This window comes from Lathyrus oleraceus, chromosome 1 (assembly GCF_024323335.1).
Source record: "Lathyrus oleraceus cultivar Zhongwan6 chromosome 1, CAAS_Psat_ZW6_1.0, whole genome shotgun sequence".
Lineage (NCBI taxonomy): Eukaryota > Viridiplantae > Streptophyta > Magnoliopsida > Fabales > Fabaceae > Lathyrus > Lathyrus oleraceus.
The window spans coordinates 202,907,751-202,927,335 of NC_066579.1; the positions used below are offsets into that span (position 1 = coordinate 202,907,751).

Genomic DNA, 19,585 nt, shown 5'->3' on the forward strand with positions numbered 1-19,585 from the left:
CTTAGAGCCATCAAAAGCCCTCACAACTAAATTACTTGGCCTCAGGATGATGCCATCGCAATCCAACTTCATTAAGGCTTTCTTTGGAAGAACATTCAGAGAAGAGCCTGTATCAACCAAAACATGGGAAAGCACCGCCCATTTGCATTCCATTGTGATATGCAAAACTTTGTTGTGATTCCTGCCCTCAGATGTAAGGTCATAGTCGGTGAAACCTAGCCCATGGCTAGCGTTTACATTTGAAACTATCGACTCCAGCTGGTTAATAGTTATCTCTGGTGGAACATAGGCCATATTCAGTACTTTCAACAAGGCTGCTCTGTGCGCCTTAGACAACATCAAAAGTGAGAGAATGGAGATCTTTGAGGGTGTCTGATTTAGCTGGTCGACTACCTTGTAGTCACTTTTCTTGATAATCCTCATAAACTCATCCACTTCCTTCTCGAATGCGGTCTTAGGAGGAGCTTCCTCAGTAGTAACCTCTTCAGTGGCTACCTGTTTTCCTTTAGCCTTGGCAGCTGCCTCAATTTTAGTATTCGTGCGCAATGTTGATGGTGCTAATAGACGCCCACTGCGAGTGAAGCCACCAACCCCTCCAACCTTGTCTACAGCGGAGCTACCAATGTCAATGCCTTCTTCGTTAACTTTCCGCCCCTGGAAGTAGATATCAGCCCCATAGTGCCACGGGATAGCACTGTCTTTCTCATACGGAACAGGTCCTGGTACCGTGATGGTGACCGGACTAACCAAATCCGGTTGAGGGCTGTCAGAGTAAATTGTAACTGGTGCTGGACTTTCGTTGTTCACCGTTGCTGGTTCTGTACTTTCTGGGAAATATATTATTGTCGGAGCGGGTCTCTCGGGAACATATATTTCTTCAGGAGTGAAATAAATCGTCACTGTCGACACATCATTCTTCACTGGATGGGTCTGATCGAACTGAAGACAACCTTCATCTATCAGTTGCTGAATACCCCTTCTCAAACTGTCACATCCGTTCTCGGCAGCTCGACAATTTCTGCACTCTTCCCCACAGCCCGGGGAAATCTGTCATTTCAAAAGTCGGTCTTTAACCACCGATAGCGAAGTCTTCACTTTAGTCACATCAGAAACCAAATTCAAAGTTTCCCCACTATCAACAGCGTTAATCCTCTGCCCGCCGTGGGCTGGCATCGGGTTTTGGATAACATTAGGCACCGGAGAAAAATTGATAGCCTTGGCATCTCTCAAATCTTGTACCTTTAGCTGGAAAGCCTTGAAATTATCTGTAGTATGGCCAGGTGCGTTGGAGTGAAAAGTACATCTGGCGTTGACATCATAACCTCTAGGCAAATTATTGGGATCGATTGGTGGGGCCAGAGTTCTTAACGTAACCAGATTCAGGTTAATCAGCCTGAGGAGTAATACAGAATAAGGCATTGGGATTGGCTCAATGACCCAGTCCGTCTGCCTTGGACGTTGTTGATAGTGTCTCTGCAGACCCGGATTACCTCCTTGTTGTTGATTGTTGTACCTGGGTTGCTGTTGCGGATGATACTGCGGTTGTAGTTGCTGTTGAGGAGCAGTTGTTGGAATAGTGACTGCGGCCACTTGATCTGGATAATAATTAGGGCGTCCTCTGCCCCCGCCTCTGCCGGCATACGCAACGCTTGTCTCACCTTCTCTTCTTCCGTTACCAGCAAACGGTTTCTTGGGACCTGATGAGCTGGAAGCACTGTTGTCTTGAATTCAGCCCATCTTCAACAGACTCTCGATTCTTTCTCCAGCAATTACTATCTCTACAAAGCTGATTGAAGGGCAAGCAGCCAATCTCTCAATATAATTGCCATGAAGAGTGTTCATGAACATGTCCGCCATCTCCCTTTCAGACATAGGGGGTTGGACGGACGCAACAATTTATCTCCAACGCTGAGCATATTCTCTAAAGGTCTCCTTGGCAGTCTGAGACATTCCTTGCAACAAGGTCCGATTTGGAGCCAAGTCCAAGTTGTATTGATATTGCTTGACAAAAGCCTCTGCCAAGTCTTTCTAGCTCTTGATGGTAGTACGAGACAAATGAGAATACCATTCACGAGAAGCTCCGGTTAGACTGTCTTCAAAATAGTACATCCACAGCTTTTCATCTTCCGTGTGAGCTCCCAACCTTCCCAAATAAGATTGGAGATGAGTGCATGGGCAAGAAGCCCTGTTGTATTTCTCAAATGTAGGGGGTTTGAACTTGTGAGGAATCCTTACTCCTTGAACCAGACCAAGATTTGTGACATCAAAACCTAAGGAATTTTGAGACTCCAAAGATTTGAGCTTCTCAGCAAGCTCATCCATACGGCGAGTGGTCTCATGGGCTTCGTCGTGCAAAGAGAATTGATCATACTGATAATCTTCAGTAACGGGGCGCCCGTTAATCCGAATTCCTTGATTCACATTGTACCTTCCGCCAATACCATTTCCAACATTCCCCGTGTTGCCAACATTATCCGGGCTTCCATCAGCATTCGCGTTACCCGCGTTACCAGTGTTCACAGGGTTATCAGTGTTTCCAGAGTTACCAGGGTTTCCCTCAGCATTTAGTATCTCTACCTCTGGATCGGGCCTCGGTTGCTCAACCAATTCCCTCATCTTTTCCTGGCCTTCTGCCATACCAGTCATCAATGTCATGAACTGATCCATCCTTTCACGCATATCAGCCAGCTCTTTCTGTACCTGTTCCATTGCTAGTTGCGGACGATTTTCCTTTGTCGGGTACCTGTGGACTCGCTTGGGACCAATAATGCCTGAAACAGGGAACAAACATTAGACACTGCGGTGACACCTGCAAAACAAACAAGGGTTAATATGCATGGTATGCGATGCGCTGCTTATTCAATTTTAAGGCACCCCCTTCTCAATTCCGGTTTGACCTTCCAGAACAACGTGTACAACTGCAATCGAACGTGCAAATAACAATACCGAAATAATCAAAGAGCACGAAACATCCGAAAGGTGTCATAGTCAAAATACAAGCTGTTCTGAGAGCGATGAACAAAGAGATGAGAACCCATCAACAAGCCTGATGGTGAACTCTATAAAAACAAAAGGAGTCAAACACCTAGCCCAAACGAGTCTTCTCGAACTTCCTTAAGAAGCGCCTCTGTAATCGGGTCATTAGGGTGTTCTGTAAGGCCTTGAATCAACAAATTCCTCGTTTTGACCGCTTCTTCCAATTTCCTGTACTTGTCTTGTTCTTTTGTTCTCTCGACCCCTGCTTGAATCTTTAGTTCGACGATCTCTTGTTCAGCCAATCGAAGTGCTTCATGCTGCTCGTTCTCCTTACTCTTCAACTGCTCATTTTCTGCTCTGATTTCTATCTCAACCTGTCTCTAGAGATCAGACAATTCTTCCCACCTTTGCTGGCGCTCAATATGCCTATATTCAGCCCTTCCTAACTGCTCCTTAGCAGCCTTGCAAGCTTTCTTCAGTATATCCTCATCTGAACAGACTTTACGGATGTAATCAACATCTTCAGCAATCCTCTCATTGCTTTGTTTTTGAAGCTCATTCAATCTTTGAACTTCTCTCTCAGCTTCTTTCTTAGCGCACAAAGTTTTCCTGAGGCCTTCACTCAGCTTCGCATTCAACTTATCGACTTTCCCCTTTTCTTGCTTCAAACTGTTGTACTCAACCATGCTGACAGACTTAACAATAACCGGATCAGATGGTTCTCCCATAGAGAAAGGTAGAAGAGTAATATGAGCTCTTTCACGCAACCAACTGTCATACTGAGAAGAAGAGATGTTGTTACATTTTCCATAGACAGTAGCACCTTTAGTCTGAATATTCCTCCAAGCTCCAGCAGCTTGCTTAACCAATTCTAGATTATCTTGCACTAGGAAGTAGAAAGATTCCACTAGATCTTGATCCTTAGGAGCATGAGTCAAGGCATACCCTAATTGTCTTCTCAAAAGAGTTGGGTTATAGTTGATACAACCCTTCATACCCAACAATGGTACATTAGGGTATTTCCCACAAGTAACCACAAAATCGCCACCCTTGGTATTCTGATTACACCATCTGATGTCTTTAGCAGTCAAGACAACCAACCTTCTAGCCCAATTCCTGGCTTGATGCGGATTCAGAAAAGCATCGTCATTTGGCAAGTGCCCCACGAGCCACTTATGGAACAATGGAGCGCAACATCTGACCAATCTCCCTCGTCTCTTCTCATTCTTATTGTGCATCGAAAAATAGAAATCACCAAGAAGGATGGGAACCGGGTTCTTTAGCAGAAAGATATGAATAGCACTCATACTCACGAACTTTGGTTCATCGGCGAATAGCATAATACCATAGACACCTAATGCTAACAGAGCACACACAGCCTCCCAATTGCCTTGAGCAACGCACTCTTCGGCTTTGTTTACCACAAAATCCAGATGAAAACCAGACAGACCTCCCCTAGAAGAGAGATTTTCCTTCACAGCAAACACTTCCAGATGAAGAGCCTTAGCAATATCCTTATGCTCTGGTGGAGGTATATCGGAGTTGAAAGGGACACAATGCTGTAGAGGAACACCCAAGATCATAGCATACTCTTCCAATAAAGGAGCCAACTGGAAATCCTGAAAAGTGAAGCAACGCAACTGAGGATCATAAAACTGCAAGCAAGTATGTATCAGACTCCTCTGAGAAGCATCCAAGTCTTCAACCATAGGCAAGATGTTGCCATAAGTATCCCGGAATAAACCCACACGGTCAGGAGTAATCAAAGCTTTTATCTGACGCAATGGGCCGATCTTGGTATCGAAGAAATGATAGGTCACATTACTCTTCCCGGGAGCCTCCATAATAAGCACAGATCGGCCAAACCAAACCGAGAAAGGGAAGACCCTGCAAATGAATAAACATGAGATATTGGATGCAAATATGCAGATGATGTTATGCAATGCAAAGGACATGTGACCGGTTCCGGCCATATACTGAACCACGAGCTGTTCTCTGTGATGAAATCCTCAAAAGTCGGCAGTCCGGGTATGCAGTTTTAAAGGTTCAGACCCAGTGTCAGAAGTTCGGATCCAAGAAATAGAACCATGAGGATCAGGTACCAGGTATCAAATATCAGGGTATGATGAGGTCAAGGGTTCCTGCACACCTGTAAACAACCCACCCAGCTCACATGCGGAGGCTAAAGGGTAGAGACATTGATATCACGGACTCTCAGGCCGAATAGTAATAACGTCCACCGTTTCCGGTTTGGCATTACCACTATAAGAGGAGTGTCTCAGCCAAGTTCCCATGAAAGTAAGGTAAAGGTCATCCTAAAGGTCATCCAGACTTAACGGTTCTCCCAGATAGCTCTAGCACTGTAAGAGATCCACAACACAGAATTCTCTAGAAAGATCCACATCTGAATTGTGTTTTCATATTCCAACATCGGACCGAGACGGAACGTGAGGGCATGTGAAACCACGCTAATCCTAAGTGCACTTAGGCTTGTGTATTGGGCCTATCTCACACAGAATATCCCAACAGAGCCAACAGACACAACGATGATATGTACAGAAGTGCTGAAAAATAAATAACTGCACAAAAGAATAAACACCCAACAAACAAGCAACCTACAAAAGCTAGGAGGGACTCGCTTAGGGAAACAGATACTCCCCAGCAGAGTCGCCAGTTGTCGCAGCCTAAAAAATAGGGGTGCGAAAAAAACAACCGGCGAAGAAGGAAAAGACAGAAGAGTCGCCACCGTGCGTTATTTATCCCAAGGGGGGGGGGAAGGAAAAGCTCGAAGTAAACCTGGGAAAAGGAAAGGAAAAGACAAGGCTTCGCAACCAAATCTTGGGTTCGGGAGTCGATTATGCGAAGGGAAGGTATTAGCACCCCTACGCATCCGTAGTACCATACGGGATCCACTCTTGTTGTTCTTGTCTAAAGGGTGTGGGTTTATCTAATGTACTATTTATTAAAAGAGGGGTCAAAAGAAAATGACTCGCATGGATATCACATCCACTGCATACGTATCTCATCTGAATATGAGAATCAGAATCTTCGTAGCTCGGCTACCTATGGGTTATGGGGATGTGTGCTCGCTAAGACGTCGCGTCTTATGCCTACGTATCTCATCTGGAATGAGAATTAGAGCAAAACGTAGTTCGGCTAACTACGGGTTAAGGGTTGTGTTTTGGGCGAACGACGTTACTACGCAATCTACCGGATGCTCGACCTTTGGAGACTTACTCGCCTGTAGTAGAAGGAGTAAACGTGTTATTAGGAGAAGAAAAATCAATGAGTTGTTTGTGTTTTAGGGATGCTCATGCAAAAAGGAAGTCCTAGACGAAGGAACAGTGCTACCTTAATTGACATGCAAACGGGAGACTATACGAAGCCTAGCAATCCTATGGGGAGACGATCACACCATACAAAACAAACATGTATAAAGTAAACACGCCAACATGGGGGCTCAAACATACATGGGTAGGGCTTTAGTCAAGAGGGGTCATATCAACCTCGACAAACAAGCCATGGAAGGGTAATCAAATGGGCTCTTAACCACTGACACTGAACGTCAGGGCGAGCAGATCAAAAGAGGAATGAGGATAAGACCTCATAGCTCTTAACCCTGGACAGGGTGAGCTCATGACAAGGCGTGGGGGTTCAGAAAGGTGGAACCTTCTCCACTGACCGACCAGACAAAAGATCTTTGGCTTTTGTTCTGAAGCATCGACACGTAGTGTGATCTTAAAGAATGACGCACTGAATAACAGGGGATTGACTACTAATCCCTTTTATCCGCCAATTGCCTCTTCATGGAGGTCTTTAGCACTGGTGCCTCTTCTTGGAGGGCTTTAGGCACAAAAGTAAACACACAAAACATTGCCTCCTATCGAGGTCTTCCGGCTAAGAAAGCAGTAAAATGCTGAAAAGATGTAAAAGGGGTCAAGAGATCTACCGTACGGATAAAGATCCGAAGTAATAGCAACTAACGACACAAGAAACCCGAAGATCCTTTAAGCTAGCACCATCAAAGAAAGCGAGTCAGTACAGGTAATCAGAATAAACCTCCAGGTGGTATCCCACAAATAAAGTGGAATACCAAGCAAGCCATCTCTTCTAAAGTCATGTGAGCCCTCACAAAAACTCAACAAACAGGTTAGAGTAACAGGATGGAATCAGGAGAAAACAATGCCATGACGAGCACAAAACAGATTAGAGCAAACCGAGAAAACAACTGATGTCGCGATCGCTGCTGCTTCGCTTAGCGAAGCTTTGCTGCGTGCTCGCCTAGCGAGGTGCTAGCGAGCGCCTGCGGGTTTTGGGTTCTTCATGGATAACAGTACGATCTCAGAAACCCCAAACCCCGTGGTCTCCACTTCAGAAATTAAGTGATTAAACATTCAAAGTATTGTTTTATAGATTCATGCATATCTAAACCCGTGGGCAAAACCTAACGATTCCTCATACATTCAGAGAATTCAAATTGAAAGCATAGAGTAATGGAAATAAGGGCAAACCTGATTAGAGAGATCGATTAAAATCGAATGGCACGACCGGGTTTGCAAAGCAATGTTAGGGTTTGCGTGAGATGGGGGTGAAAAAGTGTGTGAGTCAGAGTGAACTTTTCAGAGCTGTCTGGAGGCTGCTCTGAATTCTGTTAGCTTTTCTCTTCTGCCAGGGTAGAATCCGGTTTGGCTCAATGGAGTTCTGAATTTATAACCTGATTTTCGTGGCTTGGTGGGCTCAAATGAGGGCAACTCAAGCCCATGACTTTATGTTATTTTTCTCAAAACGCGTGGGCTTCGCCTAGCGAAAGATCTGCTCGCTTAGCGAGCATGACAATTCAGATTCGCTGGGCGAACCATTCTGCTCGCCTAGCGAGCATGACAGCTCAGGAACAGATTTTTGCTCCTTCAAGATTAGCGTTTTGAATGATGAATAGGCCCCATTTGAACCTGTTGGAAGTAACTCAAGTCTTTCCCTTGTGTTGACTGATCACCCGGATAGAACCCACAAAGTGTCTTGGATGATATTCAAGCTTCTTGGATCTGATTCTGATTGACATGATGAAATGCAATGTTAAATGACCTAAAAATGGATGCATGAATGAGGAGGGCAAATTTTGGGGTGTTACAGTGTTCTCCAAAGAATGACTTAAAATGAAAAGCAAAAGCAAAACAATACTAACTTCTAACTCATTAACAACTAACATTTAATTTCAAGTCCTTTATTTTAATGCACTTTAATTTTTAAGCTCTATTCATTTGCCATTATTCATACCATTCTAATTGTTTATGTTAATGTCATTTTCCCTTTGTCCACTTGGACAATATTTTGTGATATATTTTGTTTGTGTATATTGTGTTTGATTGTGTGGTATTTGACCATTAATGTACATAATAAGAACAAAAACCCTAAAAAACTTTTGTGCGGACTGTTGACTTGATCTTGGACAAATTGGACTTAGAATTTAGGCAACCTCCCTATGCTAAAGGACTTGGCCAATGCCAACTTTTGTGACCAAGTGATTGCAATTTGAAACTTCATCTGATACATCATTCAAGATTCCTTTGAGTTCATCTGCAACATGATCATTGTGAAACTGTTATTTTGAACCTGTGACTTATGGAATTCATCTGTTACATGGGCCAATTTGGAGAAGATTATGGAATGGCTAAAGCTTGGATGTGGCTATCTTTATTTAATGCCTTTCTCTTCAAGTTAATATTGTATGCATTGGTTGTTGCTTGATTCTAATATCCAAGGGAATTTGGGGTTTCTATATGGCATTCTTCCTATTGGATTGCTACCCATCGGTCAGATCTTTTCAACTCTTAACTTTTAATTTTATGCATAGGATTAGTCTCTTCATCTCCTCCCCATTTCTTTAATTTCAAAATCTCTCCCTCCTTTCAAAAAACTTCTTTGTTTGAACTTGTTATTTTCTAAATTTTGACCATTTTACAAACTAGAAACTTTGGCCTTATGCCATTGCATTTTCAAACTTCTTTTCTTAATCAAACTTGTAAATAGACTTAACTATACCTAACTTAAGCTTTCAAAAAAACCAAAAAGAACTAACTTATTCAAACCATTTTTAGCCCTTTATGCCTTTCAAACTCAATTTTTGTTAAAAGCAATGCACCCATTTTGAAATTTGTATCACAAACTACGAGGTTTTGATCCCTCATTTTTATGTTGGTAGGTAGGCACAAGTCCGAAGGTCTTGTCAAACACAAAAATATAATTAATAAATTCTCTTCTCATCCCATCACTCTATTTGTTTGTAAACATTATTTTTGTACAAAATACATATGCACACAAAAAAGGGCTCCCTAGGAGTGCCTATGACACTTTGGGTGCTAACACATTCCCTCTGTGTAACCAACCCCCTTACCTATAATCTCTGACATTTTATTTGTTTTGATTTGAAAAATTCTTACTTTTGGGTTTTGTTCGTACTTTTTCCCGTTTCCCTTGGAAACAATAAAAGCGCGGTGGTGACTCTTGTTATTTGATGTCTAGCTTATCCATAAATTGATGATCATGAATTTACCGCTACACATTTGTCTCAAAGAAGATCTTGAAAATATTGAAAGGTAAAAAAGTTATGGGCTTTGGACCAAATGGTAGGCCATTCTTGCCAAGATGTGACCAACCAACATGACCTAGAAATGCCAATTTGTGATTTCTTGATTTTTAAGGCATGATGATGGATGTTTGTATATAATTTGATCATATCATGATGGAAAATGAGGCTTGGATCTTTGTGGGATGATTTTAGGTCAAATCCATGGGTGAAATCAATGCATTGAAAGTGATAAGTTCAAGATGAAACCAAGGACTTGTACCACGAATGAAATAGGTGTTTTGTAGGTGTTTAATTGGCTGCATTGTATGGTAAAACACTAATGTCTTGACTGATGTCATAACATGTATGTGTGACTACATTGTAGTTACTGCAGGACTAGCTAACACAGGATTTATTGAATGTCAAACTGGATGTTGTGACACTCATACCTGTTAACAGATACTAAGGAATAGAACAGCAGGAGTTCTGTTAGAACTTAGTATTTAAGTGCAGTCTGGTTATCAAGGAAGAACCAGACCTGGCATAAGGCCTACTGATTGAATGTCAAACTGGATGTTATGACATTCCTCATTGACAACAGGTACTGAAGATTAGGCAGAGTGCTGTTCTGCTATACTTCAGCATGTAACTTAGTTTGTTCTTCAAAAGAATAACAGAACTAACTTAAGGCCAATTGTGTAAATGTTAAGTTGGACACTTTGACATTTATTAATGTAAGCTGTTACTGTAGTATGATCATTTTGATCATGTACAGGTCAGCAAAATTGTACAGTCTGTTTTCTGGAAAAACAGACTCAGCATATGGACCTTGATGTCAAGCTGAATGTCGTGACATTCATTCCTGACAGCATATGCTAAATTGTAGGTTGTTCAGTTTTCTGTTTCAGCTTTTTCTCAGGCTATTCTTCAGGAAGTCAACAGCTTAGAGAAAAACCAGGAAATCAACAACCAATCTACATTCAATGAACCTAACAAATAGCCTATTTGTTAGTAACCTAAATGTTGAATTTATGGGAACTTGAGTGACCTTAAATTCAGGAGAATACAGGTGCAAAAGCCCAGGTGCTGCAATATAAAAAGGAAGGCGTTCCTTCATTCAGTTTCGGGGATTTTGAGGCGTGAAGATTTTGTGTGTCCATCATACTTCACTGCTGTATTTTTGTGAGTCTAGTATTAGACGTATCTTGTAAGCCAAGCCATTATCAAGTAGATGATTGCTTTGGCATAGGGTGTTCATTGAGTTGTAAGTGTTGTGTCACTCAAAGCTTTTAAGCGTGAGTGCTGTGTATCTTGATTTAAGCTGTGAAGCATAATCAAGAGTTGTTTTTGAAGTGTGACTTCAAAGTGTCTTTAATATCACTGAGGTGATTGAGGGGGAGTGAGTAGGAACTCTGATCTTAGGTTAAGATTGAAATTGCATTGGGTAGGGATTAAGTGATAAGTTGTAAACGGGTGAGTTTAGCTTTGAATTGATACTACTAATAGTGGATTTCCTCCCTGGCTTGGTAGCCCCCAGATGTAGGTCATGTTGGACTGAACTGGGTGAACAATTACTTGTGTTATTTACTGCACTTACTGTTAAGTTCTGCATAATCCCTGTCTGTGCAGAATTGGATGTCATAACAACCAGTGTGACATCCAAAGTCTGATAACTAGAATTTCAATTGGCATCAGAGCAGGCACCCTGCCTGTGAATTTCTGGGTGAGATCTAGGGAAGTTACTTTCTAGTACCATGGACAAGGATTTAGGACACTCAAACAGACCACCCATGTTGGATGGATCTAATTATGATGACTGGAAGCCTCGTATGATAGCCTTCTTAAGGTCTCTAGACAGCAAAGTCTGGAGAGCTGTCAACAAAGGATGGGAACATCCAATGAGGACAGGTGAAGATGGAGTCAGTGTGCAGATTCCTGAAGAAGAGTGGGACAAGGAGCAAGAGGCGTTAGCTCTTGGAAATTCCAAGGCCTTGAATGCATTGTTCAATGGAATCAGCAAGAACATCTTCAGGCTGGTACACCACTGTGAACTAGCTAAGGAAGTTTGGGATACCCTCAAGGTAACTCATGAAGGTACTTCCAAGGTGAAGATGTCCAAACTTCAGATGCTGACCACCAAGTTTGAAAATCTGAGGATGAAAGAGGATGAGACTATTCATGACTTTCACATGAATATTCTTGAAATTGCAAACACCTCTGGTGGACTAGGTGAGAAAATGGCTGAAGAGAAACTTGTAAGAAAGATTCTCAGGTCCTTGCCTAAGAGATTTGCTATGAAGGTCACAGCCATAGAGGAGGCGCAGGACATATGCAACATGAAGGTGGATGAGCTCATTGGTTCCCTCCAAACCTTTGAAATGGGCTTGGGTGAGTATGCTGAGAAGAAGAACAAAAGCATAGCTTTTGTATCTAATGCTGAAGAGGAGTCAGAAGCAGGATATACTGGAGGTGATGAAAGTATATCAGAAGCCTTAGCCATGCTTGGGAGGCAGTTCAACAAGTTCGTGAAGAAGATTGATCAAAGAGGTAGATCTAATGTCAAGAACATCCCGTCTGACATTAAGAAAAGATCAACTTCTGATGAGAAGTTCAACCATGGAAAGGGGATCCAGTGTCATGGTTGTGAAGGGTATGGACACGTCAGAGCTGAATGCCCTACTTACCTCAAATTGCAAAATAAGGGGCTAGCTATCACATGGTCTGAAGGAGATTCTGAAAGTGAATCTGAAGGAGAATCTGCCAAACATGTCACTGCACTAACCAGTGTTTGTGCCTCTGATGATGACTCAAGTGCAGATGAACTGTCTTTTGATGAACTTGCTGCAGCCTATAAGAAGCTGTGTTCCACCAGTGCAGAGGTGCGTGCACAAGGAGAAAAGCAGAAGAAACTCATCAAGGAACTGGAAGATGAGAGACAAAAGCAACTGTTTGTCATAGAGGGTCTAAATGGTGAAATAGCCCTGCTGACCTCCAAGCTGAACCAGATGACTAAATCCATCAGAATGATGAATAAGGGAACTGACACCTTGGAAGAGATTCTCAAGGTGGGACAGCAATCTGGAACCAAATCTGGCCTAGGATTTGGGAAAAGATCCTCAACCGAACACAAACGCCCAAAGGCTAAAGTTCATAAGTACAAGCAGAAGTCAAAGCCAATGTCTCAACATCGAGGATCTAGGATGAATGATCATCAGAAGAGGAAATACCAGGATTGGAGGTGTCACCACTGTGGTAGGCTTGGACATATAAAAGCCTTCTGCTACTGGATTCATGGTTTCCCTAACAGAGCCTCGCATGTCAGACCTAAGCACAAAACACATAAGCGATGTGTTCCCATTAAGAAGCAACAATGGTATGCTAGGATAGCACACACTGCTCTAAGGGCTTCTTCCAGAGAAGACTGGTACTTTGACAGTGGATGCTCAAGACATATGACTGGTATGGAAAATCTACTGGTAGATATTCAACCTCACACTACCAGCTTTGTGACCTTTGGTGATGGTGCCAAAGGAAAAATAAGAGGTGTGGGCAAACTGGACTGTTCTGGAGTGCCAAAACTGAACAATGTGCTGTTAGTAAGAGGACTAACTGCAAACCTCATCAGCATAAGTCAACTGTGTGATCAAGGTTTTCATGTTCAGTTTACTAAGGAGCTGTGCATTGTGACAAATGGTGACAATCAGGAAGTTATGAGAGGAACCAGGTCCAAAGACAACTGCTACCTGTGGGAACCTGAACTCTCTAACTTTTCCACAACATGCTCCTCAGCCAAGGAAGAACAGGAGGTGAAGCTGTGGCATAGAAGACTTGGACATCTCCACTTACGGGGAATGAAGAAGATCATATCCAAGGAAGCAGTCAGAGGAATTCCAAAGCTTCTGATTGATGAAGGAAGAGTCTGTGGAGAATGCCAGGTGGGCAAGCAAACCAAGATGTCACACCCGAAGCTGGGACATTCCACAACCTCCAGAGTTCTGGAACTGTTGCACATGGACCTAATGGGACCTATGCAGGTTGAAATTCTTGGTGGGAAGAAGTATGCTTACGTGGTGGTTGATGACCATTCCAGATACACGTGGATAAGCTTCATCAGAGAGAAGTCAGATACATTTGATGTCTTCAAAGATCTGTGCATAAGACTTCAAAGGGAAAAGGACAGTTGTGTGGTCCGGATTAGAAGTGATCATGGTACGGAGTTCAAGAATTCCAAGTTTGATGAGTTTTGCTCGTCTGAAGGAATAAGCCATGAGTTCTCCTCTCCTATAACTCCTCAGCAGAATGGAATAGTTGAAAGAAAAAATAGAACTATTCAAGAATCTGCCAGAGCAATGATTCATGCAAAGAAGCTCCCCATGCACTTTTGGGCTGAAGCAATGAATACCGCGTGCTATGTTCACAATAGAGTCACCTTGAGAAAAGGAACCTCCTCCACTCTGTATGAAATATGGAAGGGCAGAAAACCCACTGTGAAGTATTTTCATATCTTTGGAAGTAAATGCTACATTCTCACAGATCGTGAACAGAGAAGGAAGTTAGATCCCAAAAGTGATGAAGGTATATTCCTGGGATACTCCACTAACAGCAGAGCCTACAGAGTGTTCAACTACAGGACCAATGTCCTGATGGAATCCATAAATGTTATTGTGGATGATAAAGAGGAAGGATCCGATGTCATGGAGGATGTTGAAACATTCCTTGACAGTTCAACTGACACTCCAGTCAAGTCTGAAGAAGTACAGGAACCTCCTCCTGAATGTGAAGTAGATGCAACCACCAAAGTGCCATCTATCAGAATTCAGAAAGACCACCCTAAGGATCTTACCATAGGGGATCCCACCAGTGGTGTAACTACCAGGTCAAGAGGAATAAACTCAAATTCCTGCTTTGTTTCCAAGGTTGAACCAAAGAATGTGAAAGAAGCCCTGACTGATGAATACTGGATCATTGCCATGCAAGAGGAACTCGAGCAGTTCACAAGGCATGAATTATGGGAGCTAGTTCCAAGACCTGAAGGGTCCAACATCATTGGTACCAAGTGGATCTACAAAAACAAATCTGATGAGAAAGGAGTAATTACTAGAAATAAAGCAAGACTAGTAGCTCAAGGATACACTCAAGTTGAAGGGGTAGACTTTGATGAGACATTTGCTCCTGTGGCTAGACTTGAGTCCATCAGATTGCTGTTGGGGGTAGCTTGCATCCTGAAGTTTAAGCTATTCCAAATGGATGTGAAGAGTGCATTCTTGAATGGCTACCTGAATGAAGAAGTCTATGTGGAACAACCCAAAGGGTTCTGTGATCCTAACCAACCTGAGCATGTATACAAGTTGAAGAAAGCCTTGTATGGGTTGAAGCAAGCACCCAGAGCTTGGTATGAAAGGTTAACCGAATTTCTGACCTCAAATGGATACAGAAAGGGTGGCATAGATAAAACCTTGTTTGTGAAGGATGAAGAAGGCAAAATCATGATAGCTCAAATCTATGTTGATGATATAGTCTTTGGTGGAATGTCAGAACAAATGGTTAAAAAATTTGTTCACCAGATGCAGTCTGAGTTTGAAATGAGTCTAGTGGGAGAACTGACCTATTTCCTTGGAATGCAAGTAAACCAAATGGAGGACTCTATGTTTCTCTCCCAAAGCAAGTATGCCAAGAACATAGTTAAGAAGTTTGGTATGGATAATGCCAGGCACAAGAGGACTCCTGCTCCTACTCATCTGAAGTTAACCAAAGATGATGGAGGGCCTAGTGTTGATCAATGCCTGTACAGAAGCATGATAGGTAGTCTGCTGTATCTAACTGCAAGTAGACCTGACATTTCTTATGCAGTTGGAGTGTGTGCCAGATACCAAGCAGAGCCCAAGGTGAGCCACTTGAATCAAGTCAAAAGGATTCTCAAGTACATCAATGGGACGTGTGACTATGGGATGCTGTATTCACATGGGTCTGAGCCTGTCCTATCTGGGTACTGTGATGCTAATTGGGCTGGAAGTGCTGATGACAGAAAAAGCACATCAGGTGGATGTTTCTTCTTAGGAGAAAACCTCATATCGTGGTTCAGCAAGAAGCAGAATTGTGTCTCTCTGTCCACTGCAGAGGCTGAATACATAGCTGCTGGAAGCAGTTGCTCCCAACTGGTTTGGATGAAACAGATGCTCACTGAGTACAATGTCTTTCAAAATGTCATGACATTGTTCTGTGATAATCTCAGTGCCATCAATATCTCCAAGAATCCCATCCAACACAGCAGGACCAAACATATTGACATAAGGCACCACTTCATCAGAGATCTGGTGGAAGACAAGGTGATCACTTTGGAACATGTAGCCACGGATCTTCAACTGGCTGACATATTTACAAAGGCTCTGGATGCTACTCAGTTTGAAAACTTAAGGAGCAAACTGGGAATATGTCTCTCTGAGACCTTATAGCAACCATTGATGTTGGGAATAAATTGTTTAATATCTCTGTCTATTAAACAATTTGTACTAAGTTATGATTGGGCACCAGATCATAGCTATGCTACTTGTAACAAGGGTGGATACAAGAGGGTAAGGAGACACCCTACTGTGAGAAGGTCAATGTACCTGCAGGAGTTCAAGGATGCTGTTCATGCAGGAGTGATTCTGGATGTCAGAAACAAAATCAGGGCATCTGATATGGTGGTACCTACTGTAAAGCAGAAGTGGGTGAGTACTTGATCGAAGTTGTGAAGCAAGATCAAGGGGATGTTAACTTGGTTGAAACTGTGAAGTAAAACCAAGTCTGGAACTCTGTCATTGTGCTCTGGCTATGTTGTTGGCTTTGGCAACATTTTTGACAAAAAGGGGGAGTAATAACCACCACACCACCACTACCCCTGACAAACAGAGTGGGTCTCTACAACAGACTCTCATGACAGATCTGAAGATTCCCTCCCCTGCAGCAACTGTGTGTGTGTGCTGCTGTGTGAAGTTGTTATTTAACTTCCATGTGTGTGAGTGTGCTTCCACTCTAAGTGTATTAGCTAGTATTATTCCGCTGCTATGAACTCTGTTATGGGGATCAAAGTGTTTTAGCCAAAAATTTGCCAAAGGGGGAGTTTGTAGGTGTTTAATTGGCTGCATTATATGGTAAAACACTAATGTCTTGACTGATGTCATAACATGTATGTGTGACTACATTGTAGTTACTGCAGGACTAGCTAACACAAGATTTATTGAATGTCAAACTGGATGTTGTGATACTCATACCTGTTAACAGATACTAAGGAATAGAACAGCAGGAGTTCTGTTAGAACTTAGTATTTAAGTGCAGTCTGGTTATCAAGGAAGAACCAGACCTGGCATAAGGCCTACTGATTGAATGTCAAACTGGATGTTATGACATTCCTCATTGACAGCAGGTACTGAAGATTAGGCAGAGTGGTGTTCTGCTATACTTCAGCATGTAACTTAGTTTGTTCTTCAAAAGAATAACAGAACTAACTTAAGGCCAATTGTGTAAATGTTAAGTTGGACACTTTGAAATTTATTAATGTAAGCTGTTACTGTAGTATGATCATTTTGATCATGTACAGGTCAGCAAAATTGTACAGTCTATTTTCTGGAAAAACAGACTCAGCATATGGACCTTGATGTCAAGCTGAATGTCGTGACATTCATTCCTGACAGTGTAACACCCCGATGAAATAAGGATAATTATTTAATTTAAATTAATAGTATATTTATTAATTTAATTAAATAATTGGATTATTATTATTGGATTATTATTATTATTATTATTGGAATAAAAGTTGGAATTAGAAAAGGTTCCATTTGGTAAAAAAGAGGTTTTCACGTGAAAACAGAAAAACGACTCAAAAGTGGAAAAGGGAAAAGGGCAAAGAGCCAGAGAACAAGGGTTGAAGAGAGGAAGAGCTCGAAGCTAAAGGATTGCCGGATTAACTCAGGTAAGGGGGGTTTATCATCGTTTAATGGGTATTATGGGATAACATGTAATGGGTAGTGATAAACCATTGATTTGACTCTGATTAGAATGATGTATGCTGAAATTGTGAAATATTGGATGAACGAAAATTGGATCATAATTGAAGGAAATTCGTAGGAATTAGATATAAAAATGTTAGAATTTGTGAAATTGAATAGGGTATGAATTGTGTTAGATGATATGACCGAATACTGTGTAAAAATTGGACTGTGGAAGGTGGAATTGGAGAGATCTCGTAGCAGAGAAAACCATAGCAGATCTGGAAATCTGGTTTCTGGTCATACGCGTATGGCACTAGGCAATACGCGTATGAGATGGTCTGGTACGCGTATGGCACTAGGCAATACGCGTATGGATGAGGAAGATGATGTTTTGAACGTGGTTTGGTCTCTGTTGGTACGCGTATGGGGAAGTGATACGCGTAGCATACGCGTATGAGATGGGGTTACGCGTATGGGATTTGGTCAGGAGATGGGCCATACGCGTATGGGACTAGGCAATACGCGTATGGGCAGATTTGTGATTTTCTGGGCTATTGTTGTGCCGTTTTTGGTTGTTCAGCTGCGTAATGTAATTTAGCTGATGTATGATATAGTAGGGATCATTTCCCGTTGTATTGAGCAGTGTAGGTATTAGTAGAGTGTGCTAATACTGTGATTATTAATTGGTATGACATGATATGATTTTGTGATAATATGCTGATGGTGTATGATCGTATGCATAATGCTGTGAATGTATGTATTATGTGGAATGGACTGTTTTATGGCTTAGAGTGTGAGCATATGTCCATTTTGGATTGTTGTTGATGTTGCATGACTAAGTGATTTAGCTTGCATATTATGGCCTTTATGGTGGTAGCTAATTCCCACGGTGAGGAATTAGTGAGAGTCATTATTGTGGATTGTTGTTGATGTTTGCATGCTAGGTGATTAGCGTGCATAGCATAGCCCTTGGGGTGGTAGCTAATTCCCATGGTGAGGAATTAGTGAGTGAGTCACTAGGTCTCAAATGAGTGGGACTAGTGAGCTTGGTAGCCGTATCTGGATTTGATCGGTGAGGTTGAACTATATGTTCACGAATAGTCGGTACCGCATGCATGGAGTCTCATTGCATAATGTATGTATGTATGGCGTATAATATGAATGGATGTATTCCAATATTATACGTGTTGTTTGGTGATTGTGTTGAGTATGATTTTGGAGTTGATATTGCCGTTACTGATTGTGTGATCTGATTAGGGTGATTGAATGTGTTAACTTACTTAACATTACATGATAATTTATAATGCTTATTATATCGATTGAGGAACTCACCCTTACAACTATTTTTCAGGTAACGAGCAGTGATTGAGTAGGAGCTAGTGCTTGGAGTCTAGTGTAGTTCCTTAGTGGGTCATGCTCTGGTAGATGTAACATCGGGATGGGATGTTTTAAATGTTTTATTGTTGGTTGTGAACCATTTTACATGTAATGTGTTACATGTTTTGCATGATCGATTTGATCTCTATCCGCTGCGTATTATGCAAATGTTTTATTTGATAAATAAATGAGCATGACAAGCTACTTTGATGAATGGTGTGGAGTTGTTTGTGTGACACCCTTAATTGCATATTTACTCTGATTTATATATTGTTATTTAATTAAATATTTGGGGTATTTTAGAAGGGTGTTACATTAGTGGTATCAGAGCATAGTCGGTCGAGTCGAGTCGTAATTATTCTGTTTCCCTGTACGTGATAGGTGTTGTGTAACCCTATCAGTACTTATTGTTTTAGCTTGTTGGGTTTTCAGAATAGAGATGGCTGGAAGAGGTAGAGACAATGCTGCGATTGCTGAGGCTCTAGGTATGCTAGCTGGAGTACTTGGAGAGAATCCGAATGTTGTGGGAATGGGAGCTGCTCGTCAACTGAGTGAGTTCCAAAAGAACAATCCCCCAATGTTCAAGGGAGCATACGATCCAGATGGCGCTCAGAAGTGGTTGAAGGAGATCGAGAGGATCTTCCGAGTGACTGAGTGCGCCGATAACCAGAAGGTCAGGTTCGGTACGCATATGCTG

The 19,585-nt window shown here is 42.0% G+C and overlaps 1 protein-coding gene across 1 annotated transcript; it reads right to left on the reverse strand.

The window, feature by feature from the left end:
* Window positions 1-3,356: 3,356 nt before the first annotated feature.
* On the reverse strand, window positions 3,357-4,820 carry LOC127099877 (uncharacterized). Its single transcript, XM_051037413.1, has one exon. The coding sequence runs from the start codon at window positions 4,818-4,820 to the stop codon at window positions 3,357-3,359; it is 1,464 nt and encodes a 487-aa protein (XP_050893370.1).
* Between the last annotated feature and the right edge of the window lie 14,765 nt (window positions 4,821-19,585).